Source organism: Stegastes partitus, unplaced genomic scaffold (genome assembly GCF_000690725.1).
Source record: "Stegastes partitus isolate 25-593 unplaced genomic scaffold, Stegastes_partitus-1.0.2 Scaffold973, whole genome shotgun sequence".
Lineage (NCBI taxonomy): Eukaryota > Metazoa > Chordata > Actinopteri > Pomacentridae > Stegastes > Stegastes partitus.
This window is the reverse complement of record NW_007578704.1, coordinates 32,526-46,760: the sequence shown is the minus strand read 5'-3', so window position 1 is coordinate 46,760 and position 14,235 is coordinate 32,526. Positions and strand designations below refer to the sequence as shown.

Below are 14,235 nucleotides of genomic sequence, written 5' to 3'. Positions count from 1 at the left end.
ACACATCCATTAATGCAAACATTAAAGTATGATCTTTGCTGAACCCCCACAGGAACATTCACTTCCTTGCTTACACTCACTCAGAAGTTACTGCAACTCGTGTGTTTAAGTAACTGGAACACATGCTAACACTTCTTAAAAGAGGATCAGCCCACCGTGCTTTCTTGTATAAGCTTTAAAACACCAAAGTCACAAATGAACTACCATGAAACTAATAATAATTGACCAGTAGCCCCTGTAGCTTATCACAACGGGGCCTGGGTGCGGTTTACTCGCCGCTCCAGCCGCGCCTTTTCCTGTCACAGCGGAACGGTCGTGCGTAAGGACGGCGGGTCAGCTGACAGCTATCAGAGGACCGGGAGGAAGGAGCGGAATTAGCGGGTGTGTGAACTGGGAACCCACTGGATCCTGACACGGGCTATCTTCAAGGCCAAGCGGGGAGCGAAAGACTGGTGGGGTTCGTGAGAGAACTAGGGTAAGTTCACCACAGACGACGCGGTGATCTTTTCCGCGTCACAATGATCAGCTACGGCCCGGGAACCGTAAAGGAAAGCCGGCGAAACGGTTTCATTCGATGCTAGCGTTAGCAACTTTAGCCGCCGCTGCGCAAGCTAACGTCAAGCTATAACTAGCATGATAACGGAAAGGCTATCTTTTTTATTTTAAACTAAAAGCATTTAGCGTGCTGTTTCTGCCATTTATCGGCGACTTAATACTGCCTTTGCATATTTTGTTCTGTACATAGTTAAGTCGTAAGTGTCCTGTAATTAATAATGCTACATGTTAAATAGCCGTCAAACTGACTGATCCGCAGGTCCACTCAACACCACCGCCAGCTAACCCGCTATCGTTAGCTAAATTAGCTAGCTACCTCTCACTCGGTGTATTCTCCATCACTTGATCCTAGCTGAAGGTCAAGCCTTCATCAGTGCCACTTAAGAAGGCTTAAAACAAAGCTTTTCGGGCAAACCTGAGTGTCTGGCCGAGGAACAAACGAGTAATTATGAAAAATGTATGAACGTTAGGAAACGGCCCGAGTGAGCAGACATCTTGACTTGGCCAATAAATGGGCGATTAAACCCCCTCAGGTCCGGTGCTCGGTTTATTCGGTCACGACTCAGCAGTGTCTTAACGGGGAAATATTTCACTAATCTTGGGCTTATGTTGGAGCTGTGTTTTTCCTCTGAAAGCCATGTGGTAAAGTGTGCCGATTCTGCCTTCGAGGAATTTCAAACATGTCCTTCATCCTCTGATTTCCAGAAGCTTCATTCTTGAAACGAGGGCAGCTGCCTTTGATTTGTTGGTCTAAGCCATAAACAGATCAATTGTTTAACAGCAACACTGGCTTTAGGGAAATTTACTTGTCTTTAGATTATAGTCTTAGTTAAGGTTTCGTGTCTAGCCTAATCAGATCCAGGCAATCTTTGGCAGTAAAACGGTACTTATTAAGAGTAACAGATTTTAGCAGGCTACCTGGAGGCATCCTGCTTCACACTCGTGGCTACTAATCTGCCTTTAATCTCACTTGGGAGGAAAACAAGAAATAGCCTGTGGTGAGAGTGGTAGTAGCCTTTTTTTTTTAAAGCCTATATTGGAGGGAACGCTGATGAATGTATGCACATGCATCCAACAAAAATGAGTCACCACAGTGGTGCAGCTGCAGGATAGGTTCAGCTGGCAATAGAGTGATCTGTGTGTGTGTTTTTGAAAGAGACAGAGAAAGCGGATGTGAGGGACAAATGCCTCTCTGTACTGTCGGTCTCTCCCTCAAGTTTCACTGCTTTCACTTCTCTCTCACCCCTCTTTCCTTCCCCTTTTTCCTTCCTTCATTTCTGTCTCTTCTCAGGAGGGGTTTGGTTTCACCATGGCAAGTTGGGATTGAGGAGCAGCCACAATGATTGGAGGACTGTTCATCTACAACCACAAGGGGGAGGTCCTCATCTCCCGTGTCTACCGAGATGACATAGGGTACGTTTCTCTGGAGCGAACCTGCTGTAACCTTCCCACATTTTGGGGTACTTGAGGTCAGTAAGAAGCTCCTGATCCAGTGTGAGTGGACAGGTCGGGGTTTATCCTGGATAAGAGAGCATTATGTCCCTCGTCCTGGCCAAGTTCACATTTGTTTTCTGGAAAAAGAACAAATCAAAGCTAAGTCAGGATTACATTTAATAATATTACTAACTCCATATAATACCATTTGAGGCATATAATAAAAAATGTACTTATCAATACAAAACATGCCGTCATTCACTGTCTTCCCATCCTGTGTGAGGCAAGGATTTGGTTTACTCGTGCTTATGAAGCCACACCTTCTGCTTAAAAGATTGAGTGCAGCTGTGTGAAAAACTCTTCCAAATTCACTTCAGTGTTGACACGACCTCCAAGACACATGTTATTAGTTATTACCATATGGCAGGGAAGTGCTTGGATGTATTGTTGTAATCTCCGTAGACGTCTCTTAATACTCTGTGTACACTTTATTTGCCAGGTAAATACCCTAACAACAATGCCCCGAGACAAGCGGCATATTTTTCATCTATTAGTTACCGATTGGGGTCCAATGCATTAAACAAAAACAAGAAGTTTTTCCTCTTAAATGTTAAGTGCAGTGCATATTCAACAGTGGCTGTGCTGCCAGTAAAACAAAGGAAAGAGTTGAAAACAAAGCGGTGAAGCGTAACAACATGTAGAAAGTTTGAGTGTAAAACTATATGCAAAACATAAAGTAACTACATAAACGTGCATAACAACACTTGTATCTTTAAAACAGACAAATATCAGTGACAATAAGCATAGTATTACAAATCAAGCACATATGAAACACATAAGTACCTATTGCTATACATTGCATGTCAGAATACATATAGCAGAGAGGTTTCAAATCTGACTGTTTTAAAAGAAATATCTGGTACTGCACATTGAAACACTCATGATTTGCATGAGCTTAACATTGCATACAGGACGATCCACCCTTTTATTTAGAGGATGCAGTTTTTATCCCTTTGTAACTTTTTTCATTTGGTGATGTTTTGTTGATTTCTCTAACAGGGATATACTTTTGTTTTGTTCTGATGTCGCACAACTACAGATGATATATTCACTTGTGTTACGTACTAACGCAGGTGCCATACACAAAAGCATCGGTTAATCGAAGGAAATGTTACTGCAGATTCCTTCCACAAAAACACAACCACAAATCTGCATATGTTTGTCAAACTGTCTATGCACGTGAGTCATAAAAAGAATCGTGAATGGAGGCAGATCATTGTCAAGTAAAAGCCATCATTGTCGCGCTGGATTCATTTGTCGATCAACGTTCTACGTGTCGTACAAATCGAGTTCCCACTCCTCTAAATGCACAGTTGCAAATTGCTGCAAGTGTAGTATGCTTGTCTTCGACTTTGACAGTCATCATTGCCTTTTTTCTTTGGCTATGTTTGCAGTGAAATATGTGTACTGCAGCTTAAAAAAAAAAACAAAAGCAGACAACTATTGTTTAGGTTTGTCTTGACGTGGTAGGGAATGAATTGTTGGTTGGTTGGGAACTTTAAAGCTCTCTCACTTTTCTATAAACTCATTCTAAATGTGGAGGTCAAAAGATCACCTGTACAAAGCTGCTGTAAATTAAATGCTATTGAAACTGACATTTTTCCTCCTGCTTAAGATGTGCATATGTTCACATAGGGCAAATATATGTGTGTATGTCATGCAGAGTGGCCAGAAGAATATACTCCATATTGTGAAGATACGACCTAATTTTTTTTTGCTTTGCTTTGTGACACACTGTTTGTTTGGAACTACAGAGTCTCCATCCAGACACTTAATTACCACTTTCTGTATAAATCCAGTCACATTCAATGATTGTATTGAGTTCAGGGAAGGATGTTTGCCAGTACCGACACCAGTCCAGTCCCTTGTAGATGTACACAGTGAGGGTTGGCAAGGTACAGAGACGACACGAGGGCAGGAATTGATTTCCTTGTGTTCTCAGACTGTCAGTGTGAGTGTACTGCACCAGTGTTGGGTCAGTAGGTTACTTTTTTTGTGCGGACCTGAAAACATTTTTAAGCATTTTATCTCTGGATCAGTTGTTGCTGTAGTTGCAGAGTTAGTCGCAGAGCAGAACGGGACCGAAACAGTAGTGCGTCGCTGAGCAGTTCAGTGAGACCAGTTGCATTCGCAGATTTAGCTACTTAGACACAATTTAATAGGCTGTTTTAAATTTGATACGTGCAGGGAATTGTGTGCGAGTATCCCGTCTAAACGTGTCTCGTTTCTAGGCAGCAATCCGTCAAGTGATTGTTTTTGCTTTATTTTTATCATTGCTCCATCTTTGTCTTGCAGCAGCACAAACACAGCTGCTTGTCTCTGCTTCCTCAGACACTCTTTGTTACATCGAAGAGGACTGAATAACAAAGGAAAGGAAACAAATTTAATTCATTGTCTTTGTTACCGCAGTTCATTTTCCTAAAACAAGAAAAAAACTGCAAAGACTGCCAAGACAACACTTACTGACTTTTCATATTGTGTTTCCCAGAAAAATCCATGTGTCTCGTTGTTGTCTACTCATTTCAGCTTGAATTTTTTTCTTGACATCACCAGCATCAGTTGCCTTTTCGTGGTCTTCCTCGCTGCAGCAGCAGTGCAGGGTAAACCAGACACTCTGTGTTGCTCTTAAGCCTGCAGTGTATGTGCTATAATGTTGTGAAGATGGCTGTGGTACATACTGTGCTTTTACTTATAGCTCAAATACAACTTGAAATAATTTCTTGCTACTCACTTGCCATGCTGCTGTATTATAACAGTACATTAAAGGGCAGTGTAACGCTGCTAACCTATTCACCAACTTGTTTGGTTGCAAAGATAGCATCATAAAAGCCCCATGTTACTCACTCTGTCTACATGATGCACGAAAATGTCTCTTGTGCATTTTTGTCTCGCCTCTCCTTTTACTTCATCCTTTTTTCCTCTCTATCCTCTGTATCACCATTTTTCCTCCATCTGTTCATCTTGGCCCCTGTAGGAATAGGTAAGAGACGTTCCAGCCTCTAAAGCATGACCCTACCCTCTCGTGGCCACCGATCAATGACCCCATTATACCCTAATCTGCATGCCCATTGATTCCACGGTCAAATTCCTGATACTTTCTCTTAGCATGAGCCACCTGTCATGATGCTACAGTGGTGAATAAGCCACTGCATACTGAAATACAATAGCAGATCAGTTAAAACCAAAGAACTGCGCCAGTACCAGTCGCCCTTCAGTGAATACTTTTGCTCACACTCAGCTCTGCTGGTGCCTAAGCATGTAGTCTGAGCATGATGGTTAAGTTAGTCCTCTCATATTTTGTTCCTGCCCTGATTTTTTTTCTCTCACAAATTCAGAGATGGTTTGATATTTTATGTAGTCATATTTGCAAATGTGAGAGTTGAATGTAGCGATGTACACTGCAGATATCTATGATTTTGTGGATAAAATGTTATAGTTGGGTTTGTTGAAATATCAAGCTTGAATGCTATTTTATACATTTCATTAGTACAATGTTTGTTTTCTGGCTTATAAGATGGTAATTTTTGATAGTTGTGCTGTATCAGCAGCTTAGTGACAAGGCAGACATCATGGCAGCCTCCTAGGCTGACATTAGTTGTAATGGGCATTCAGTAATCACCACATTGATTTACCAAACTTGTTTGAAGACATTGTCTTCCAACATATATACCATCAACCAAGAAGGCTGCCAGTTGCACGTGCCTGGTTCATTTCCTGTTCATGGTATGTTTTAGTAGGAAAAATCAGTATAATGACAGTGGTTTAAATGCTTATGTGTAGCTTTTTTCTATCATTGGTTGGAGAATGTTATAGAGTCCTTGATTTACTTGGAGCTGATAGTATTGTAAGCTATGTGTAGATATCAATCAGGTCTGCAATTTGTCTGGAAATGGACCTCAGGATGTTCCCAGGCATTTGTCAGCAGGATTTGGTATCCTTGTCAGAACATGCTGCATCCTTTGCACTAAGCCCTGTTATCTATAAATCCACGGTAATCAGGACAGAGTTTCCCAAAGTAGCTTTGGCAATAAGCTGAAGTATGCTTTGTCTCACTTCCATTGAATTCAATTCAATATAATTCAGATGACATTTACACCCAAATCATGATCAGGTTTGGACAATGCATGGATCAATACATGATTAAAACATTTTTCTGGTTCCCACATGAAGTCGAGATAATTATGATGCTGTTTCCTTGGTCTTTCAGAGTCTTCTCTTTTCCCGTGGTAATTATCACAATTTACACAAAACAACACTCCTTTCCTCCCTCTAAACGCACCAACTCCAAGTGTCTTGTGTTGGTTGAAAAATGTTTTGACATTTTGAAATGGGCAGACCTATTCCTGAGGTCTGATGGGGTTTATTTATCAAACCGTGTCCATTTTGCAGCAGTATTTTCACAGGATGTCAAAGGGTGGAGTATTGTCTGTAGCAGTGTCACTGTTGAATAAAAGCCTGAAAAACAACCGTCCCAGCTCCTAATGCAAATGTCTGTCCTTCTTTATCCTTCTGTCTCACATCGTAGGCGTAATGCCGTGGATGCGTTCCGTGTGAACGTGATTCACGCCCGGCAGCAGGTTCGGTCCCCGGTAACCAACATCGCCCGCACCAGCTTCTTCCACGTCAAGCGCTCCAACATCTGGTTGGCGGCCGTCACCAAGCAGAATGTCAACGCCGCCATGGTGTTTGAGTTTCTATACAAAATGTGCGACGTTATGACAGCCTACTTCGGCAAGATCAGCGAGGAGAACATCAAGAACAACTTTGTGCTCATCTACGAGCTGCTCGATGGTAGATAATGAGTGTTTGTGTGTGGAATCAATCAGCTCATGTAATACAGTAGAAGTACATCAGTTCCTGTCTTCTCGGCCTCGTATTCAGTTCTAGTTGTAGGAAAGTAGCTTCATCACCCTGCCTTAAAGTTAGTGTTTGTGTCCCAGTGAAAGTCGGATGAATACGATGCCTCAGTTGCTCAATATTGGTTCTTTCCATCCCTGTGTGTCCTACTTTTTCCTCTTACACATCTTATCTCTGACAGTTATCTGTTTGTGTTCACACAGAGATCCTGGACTTTGGCTACCCCCAGAACTCAGAGACTGGAGCACTGAAGACTTTCATCACCCAGCAGGGCATTAAGGGACAGGTCAGCAGGACAAGTGTAGACTCAGATGTAATGCTTTTAGGTTGACAGAATGAGGATATACCGTCCAGTTGCCAATTTATGAGATATAGTGCAGTGCTGAGTGTAACAGCCTAGTCGTGGATCCTGTCTTGATAAATGTGTAGTTTGTGTTAATACCATTCCATTTAGTTTAACCAGAAATGGATAATAAGTACATGGTTTTGTCACTTCAAGACTTGAGATTGGTATTAATAATTTAAAGCCTGATCTATTTCCAGGTCCTTGATTTACAATAATCTATTACACAAGTGTAGCACCTGTAAAAAACATTAAACATTACATTACACTGGAAGCTATTACTTAGTGGAAAGTGCTGCAAGCTGTGATTTAATGCGTTTCACTTGGATGGATACAATATCAAATATGGACCACACAGTATCATAGGAAACCATTAGAGCCTGTCGACTTGCATAATGCAGGAAAATACAAATACTGGATTTGCAGCTGCTCAGTGTTAAGACAGAGCAGATAAACAAGAGCACCTTCCTGTTTAATGTGTAAAATATATGTGTACTTACTGTGTGATGAATATTTGACTTGAAATTAAATCATATTTTTCTGTTTTTTTTCCTCCCTTTTGTTTCCCTCAACAACTCTGCTCATTGGATACTTCAGCACCAGGTGAGACTCTACTCAGTCTCTATTTAGAAAATGAATTTTCTCCATGTCTGGACCTGTGTCATATTTGTTTTCCACCTTCCCTGTAGTGCTAATGACCCCCCTTTCATCGCCCCCTTTTTGTTGTCATTCTGTCGGCCTTTTCCTTCTGTTAGCAGTGATACAGTTTCTCTCCCTGTCCCCCCAGACAAAAGAGGAGCAGTCTCAGATCACCAGCCAGGTGACGGGGCAGATCGGCTGGCGTCGCGAGGGCATCAAGTATCGCCGCAATGAGCTTTTCCTGGACGTACTGGAAAGCGTCAATCTGCTCATGTCACCACAAGGTCTGTTTGTATGAAATGCTGACCGCTGACATGAATGATTCAGTGAAACTTTATCATTCAGAACGAGCAGTGGCAGCAGTCCAGCATTTGGAGTTTTGTTTCTCTATTAATGAAAACATAATGATGCTGTTTTTGATATTTATTTCTGGATCTATTTCTAATTGAGACGGTCTGTGTGCCAAATGAAAATACATCGTTTTCTATGGAGCTAACTAATGCACAGTTTTTATATGATTGTTTTGGTTTCCATTGTGAGGACTTCCTGTCCATGTTGATAGAAAGATTCAATTTAAGGTTTATTCTTGACCTTGGAAACAGTAGCTGACTAAACAATCGAGTCAATTTAGAAACTGTCATTGTCCTATTGATCGTATCATACAATCTTCCTCAGTAGTAGGAGCTGCACAGTTGCAGCTAAAGACAGAGAAAGTTATGGGCTTCTCAGTTCATAATAATACAAACTGCAGGCCTTTTTACATTGAATTTACAGAGATTACTCTAAACTCAGTTATGTTTTGCTGCTTTTATGAAAAGACTTGTTATCGATTTGACAAATGTCAATCTTCTGATTTGAAACAAATCAAATTATCAGTACTCCATGTGCAGTTTTTTAATTTACAAACTCATGATGGTTTTCGTTCTTCCATCCAGGCCAGGTCCTGAGCGCCCACGTGTCGGGCCGAGTAGTGATGAAGAGCTACCTGAGCGGAATGCCCGAATGCAAATTTGGCATGAACGACAAGATCGTCATCGACAAGCAGGGCAAGGGAGGAGCGTCGGACGATGCAGGGAAGAGGTGAGCGACGCAGGACAGCAAACTAAACAGCTGATATTAACCATGTTGTAACAAGCAAGGCTGAACGTCATGTAGCTATTTTGCATTTCGTTATTTACAACAGTTCCACCTTTAAAACCCTGACAAGGAAGTTCATTGTTGTTAAGGTTTATGAGGTTGGTGTCTGTTAGCCCTTTGTCTGTGTTATCAGTGTTGTCTTGTTGTTTGCAACAAGACAGGCTTTATAATTTATTTTTTAATTTTTCTTTCCTTTGGATGCATCTCTCCTTTCTTTCCCTCTCTTTCTTTTCTATGTGCTGTACCTCAGTGATTTAGGGGGAGGAAGGTACTGTACTGACAAGTGTCCTCACCCTTTGCCACTTCAACGTACACACACACACTTACTCACACACATATACATGTCTTGTCAAAGCCCTTTTAGCATTATTAAGAAACATCTCATGCACCGTTGCTCCCCACACACTCACAATACAATTGAAACACGCCTTGTTATCTCTTCAGTGTACTGCCTGGTGGTTGTTTCCCTCTTTTCGTAGCACTGTCTGTGTGTTTTATTTGCCCACACCTTCCTGCTTGACTTTTTAACCCTTCACCTACACACCTAACAGAAACTGTGATTCGTTTAATTGCAGAACATTAACGTCAACTAGGTTCACATGTCTTGGTGCTAGCAGCCGTGTCCCCATCTTTACTCATATGTTGTTGTTTTTTTTTTTTAAATTCTGGGCATTAATTGAGGGAGAGTTTTTATCTTTTGGAGACTGGCTATCACAAGTATTTAAACTATAGATATATAAATATATTGTCATAAATTAGTAGTCAATGTTATTTCATCTCTTGTGTAAGTGTGTCTCTGATGTGTTTTCTCTCCTGACAGTGGGAAGCAGTCCATAGCCATCGATGACTGCACTTTCCACCAGTGTGTGCGTCTCAGTAAGTTTGACTCAGAGCGTAGCATCAGCTTCATCCCCCCTGATGGAGAGTATGAGCTCATGAGGTCAGTAGACGGATTTCTTTTCTTTTTTTCAACTTTCAAAGCTGTTTATGTATTATTAGACTTTCTGACAAGAGTAGAATGTGACAAAAGATGCTGAGCAGTTAGGGCACGTGTCCATATAGCGTTTTTCTCTGGCATCAAAAAACACTTCAGCGTTTTGTTCTTAGCTTGACAACATATCACCAGGGACAACAGAGCCTTTGTAAAAAAAAAAGAATAAAAAGTTCAGAGGTTTTCAATTAGAAGCACTCAGAGCCGCCGTACAAAAAAGGTTAAGTGCAGCCAGAGACCACATGCCTCATTGATGACAATTGAAAAAGATGCTGGTGCTCACAAGAAAGCCATATATGGACATTTAGCCTTACAAGAGATGCTTGACGCTAACGATATTCAAAGAATATAACCCACTTTCTACGTGTTTAAAGAAATAGCTGTTGAGAAATAAATGAAATACCCATGACCTAATGCTTGAGAAAATTTCTGCGTATGCTTTCCAAAATGGAGTTTAAGTCATTTTTTTTTATCCCTCCTACTTGCAGATATCGCACCACTAAGGACATCATCCTGCCGTTCCGAGTTATTCCTCTGGTCAGGGAGGTCGGCCGCACTAAACTGGAGGTTAAAGTGGTCATCAAGTCCAACTTCAAACCCTCTCTGCTGGCTCAGAAGATTGAGGTCAGCAAACAGCGTCTTAAGTCCTCTAATATGCAAGAATTTTTTCATTTATTCCTCATACATTAAAGACAATGTTCAACATTCTATCTGTTGTATGTCTTTGGTAAAATATAATACACAGAAAAGTCTATGGGTGGTTGAGGTACAAAACTGTGATATTTTAAATATCACATCAAATTTCTGTACCTTGAACTTGTTCCACCCATTTGTTGTTCTACAAAATTTCATTGGTATTGGTAGATGGTTAACAAACTATTAACAAATGATCTGTAAAGTCTGAGTTAATGTTGTAGTTAAGTATTAGTTATAAGCTTATGTATGTTATTGAGACGTTATTCTAAAGTTGCAACTATTCCTCATTTACCAGCAGTTAATAAATGAGGAGTAGTTGCAACTTTAGAATAACGTCCCAATAGCATATATAAACTATTAACTGATACTTAACAAGTCATTAGTAAGTAATTCACTAATGGCTTGTTCATGATCTATGACTGGTTTATAAGGTATGGCTGTAAATCATTAATATACAGTTAACAAATCATTTATAACTCATTAACTAACGTTTGTAAATGTTTATTAACTATCTATAAGACATCGTTATAAATCATCAACAAACTATTAACAAACACTTAACAAGTGGTTAATAACTCACTAATTGACAGTTTACAAATGATCTATTAACTAGTTGTAACGGATAGTTATTATAAAGTGTTACCTTTTTATTTTTCCCTGCATTGTGACAATATGACAAACTGTAATTGGAAAAAAGTTGTAGTCCCTCTGTGATTATACGTGTAAACTTTGATGACATTAAAAGCGTTTCCGTTCACTCCCCAGGTGCGCATCCCAACACCCCTCAACACCAGCGGCGTGCAGGTGATTTGTATGAAGGGAAAAGCCAAGTACAAGGCCAGTGAGAACGCCATCGTCTGGAAGTGAGTAGCAGCTCTGTCCCCACAGATCATGAGAGGAAAGCGAACCCGTTTTCTGCTCTTTGTAAAGTTAATGATCAACAGCCTCATCTCTTTGGTGCCTCTTGTGTGTTTAACCCTCTTCTCTTTTGTAACCTTATCTCCGAATGTGAAGCAGGATTTTTCGTAGTACCGTAGTTTTAAAATCTGCTCCTTTTTTATTTGACTGAAAAGACAATCTCAAATGATGTATGATGTATGTGTTTGTAGGATCAAACGTATGGCTGGGATGAAGGAGTCTCAGATCAGTGCTGAAATCGAGCTGCTGCCCACCAACGATAAGAAGAAATGGGCCAGGCCTCCCATCTCTATGAACTTTGAGGTAAGAATGCAGTCTTTCAGTCTGACACTCACTCTGACTGATATCACAGCTTTGAGTGATTTCCAAAACCTGAGATCATTTGTTCCTGCTGCACATGTGTTGTAGAGAAGACACTGGATTGTCTTAAATCTCCTGCACACTCGTAAACTCGGTGAACTTAATGTTTGCCGGTGCTGCACAAGGTTTGGTAAATTGTCGTACTATTAAAAGAAACATTTTTCCTAATAAGGCTTTTCTTTCTGATTTAAATACTTGAAATAGAAGCTGAATAGAACTTTGTACAGAGTTGGCAGCCAAACAAATTGACTCCGGATTAAGTGAGATCTCCGTATCTGTCACGCAAATCACAACTTGTTTACCGTTTCCTCAGACAACACACAAACACTCATCCCGCCTGTGTGGCCTACAGATCCCAACACGCCCCGACACGCTCTTAACTCCCCTTCCTCTCGCCTCCGCAGGTTCCTTTCGCCCCGTCTGGTCTGAAGGTGCGCTACTTGAAGGTGTTTGAGTCCAAGCTCAACTACAGTGACCACGACGTCATCAAATGGGTGCGATACATCGGCCGCTCCGGCATCTACGAAACCCGCTGCTAAAGTTCAACTCTCCCCACCCCCTTCCTCTCCCCCTCCTCTCCTTCCGCCAGGCAGCAAACCGACCACTTCTCCTCCCATCTATCCTGTTAAGATTTTTTTTTTTCTTTTTCTTCTCTCCCTTCCTACTTTCTCCCCTCAGTCCTTACCCACTTCTCTCCCACCACCACCACCACCACCACCCTCACCCCCCTTCCTAACTAGGTGTTGGAGATCGAATTTACATTGTTAAAAATAAAAATGTTAAAAAAAGTAAATATGGTATAATGCACAGATATATGCAAAATGTGAACCATTGTATCGTATATATCTCGTAGTGATGAGTTAAAAAAAAAAAGGAGGAAAAAAAAAGTAAGCCAACTGGTGTCCGAAAAGAAAAAGACAAGTGATGCAGGGGGGTCCAGGGGGAGAGGACAGAAGGCTCTGTTGTGTTTATTCAGTGTTATTGTCCCACTATCTACTCTCCAGTTACTTTAGAAGTCACACATGTCTTAGAGTTATCCCCCCCGGTAAGATGGTTTGTAGCTGTGGTGGTTTAAAATGAATCCTGAATTAGTTCCTGTAATGCCGACTTCTGTCTCAGTAGAGTCTACCCTTTGAATGAACTGATTGATATTTGATCTGTGTTTTTTTTTTTTTTGTGGGAATGGTCATTGCCACTCAACAGGACAAAGAAAAACTCTCAATTTAAAAAAAGAAAGAGGAAAAGAAATGTACAAGCTGTGTTTGTACTTCCAAGTGTATTGATCCTTTTCCTCCGCTACTTTTTTGGTTTTTCTTTTTTCTGGCATTTTCGAAGTTAAACCATAAGGGAACATTCCAGACAGCGCTGAGGTTTGACCATCATCCTGATAAGCTTGTTTTGACCCAAATTCCCCAAATGTTTCTTAAGCACTAAGATTAACTCTGTCACACTATTTTGATTTAAAGATCAGGCTCTGGGAGTGTTTGCAGTGAGGTGACGTCTCCCCCTGGCGTTTGCTTCGCCACTGTCTGCTTCTTCATGTTTGTAGCCCTGGTGACCGTTCTGTCCAATAAAATCTGACTATGTAACCAAACCCACCTGCTCCGTCTGTGTGTGTGTGTGTGTTCCCACTTTTGCTGATGTTATTTTAAGTTGTTGTGTACTGTTTCCTCGTTATATTAGGCAGATATTAAATGAGCCAAACCTGTGCAAAATAAATCAGAGAGCAGGCTGGTTAGAGTTCTGTTTGACGTGAGCCTAACTTTGCTCTGGTTTCATGACACGTAGGCAACTAGAATCTCACAAGATTAAAACAGCTGCAGTTTTTGGAGCCGGGCGACAGTTTCTTCTCCATTACCTGCTCGACCTCAGGGCATGATGGGAAATACAGCTGATTGGTTTAGATGTTGGCAGCAATGTGGCTTTGAATAGAAACTTTTTAAAACTGGAGAGAAACATTCAGATTTTCTTTTTCTGATAACAGAATAAATGTGTGGTTGATGACATTTATCATCAGAGAGGCTGAATTGATTGGTTGATATTACAGACCATAAACTGCATACGATATATAGCTCTAGTCTATTGTATGTGATAACGTGAGGATTCTTTGAAAACAAATATGTGCAGATGTGAAGCATTGACAGTCTAAATATACTGAAAGCTTGTTCTTTTTAATGTGTTTATTCCAATATGTTTGTAGCTGATTTATATACAGTCGTCCTCAAATGTATTCATACCCTTTCAT

At 40.8% G+C, this 14,235-nt stretch overlaps 1 protein-coding gene across 2 annotated transcripts; it reads left to right on the top strand.

Annotated features, from left to right (window-relative positions):
• The first annotated feature begins 353 nt into the window (after positions 1 to 353).
• Positions 354 to 13,588, top strand: LOC103366746 (AP-2 complex subunit mu-A). Of its 2 annotated transcripts, XM_008294562.1 has the most exons (13): positions 354 to 475; positions 1,847 to 1,968; positions 6,575 to 6,840; positions 7,110 to 7,192; positions 7,847 to 7,852; positions 8,037 to 8,172; positions 8,824 to 8,968; positions 9,276 to 9,293; positions 9,846 to 9,965; positions 10,505 to 10,640; positions 11,478 to 11,575; positions 11,822 to 11,933; positions 12,395 to 13,588. In XM_008294562.1, exons 2-13 carry the CDS (start codon positions 1,895 to 1,897, stop codon positions 12,527 to 12,529), a joined length of 1,329 nt encoding a protein of 442 aa, XP_008292784.1. In that variant the 5' UTR covers positions 354 to 475; positions 1,847 to 1,894; the 3' UTR covers positions 12,530 to 13,588. The 2 variants fall into 2 exon arrangements, with proteins under 2 accessions (XP_008292784.1, XP_008292785.1); XM_008294563.1 differs by lacking the exon at positions 9,276 to 9,293 and having other exon boundaries at positions 356 to 475.
• The last annotated feature ends 647 nt before the right edge of the window (positions 13,589 to 14,235 follow it).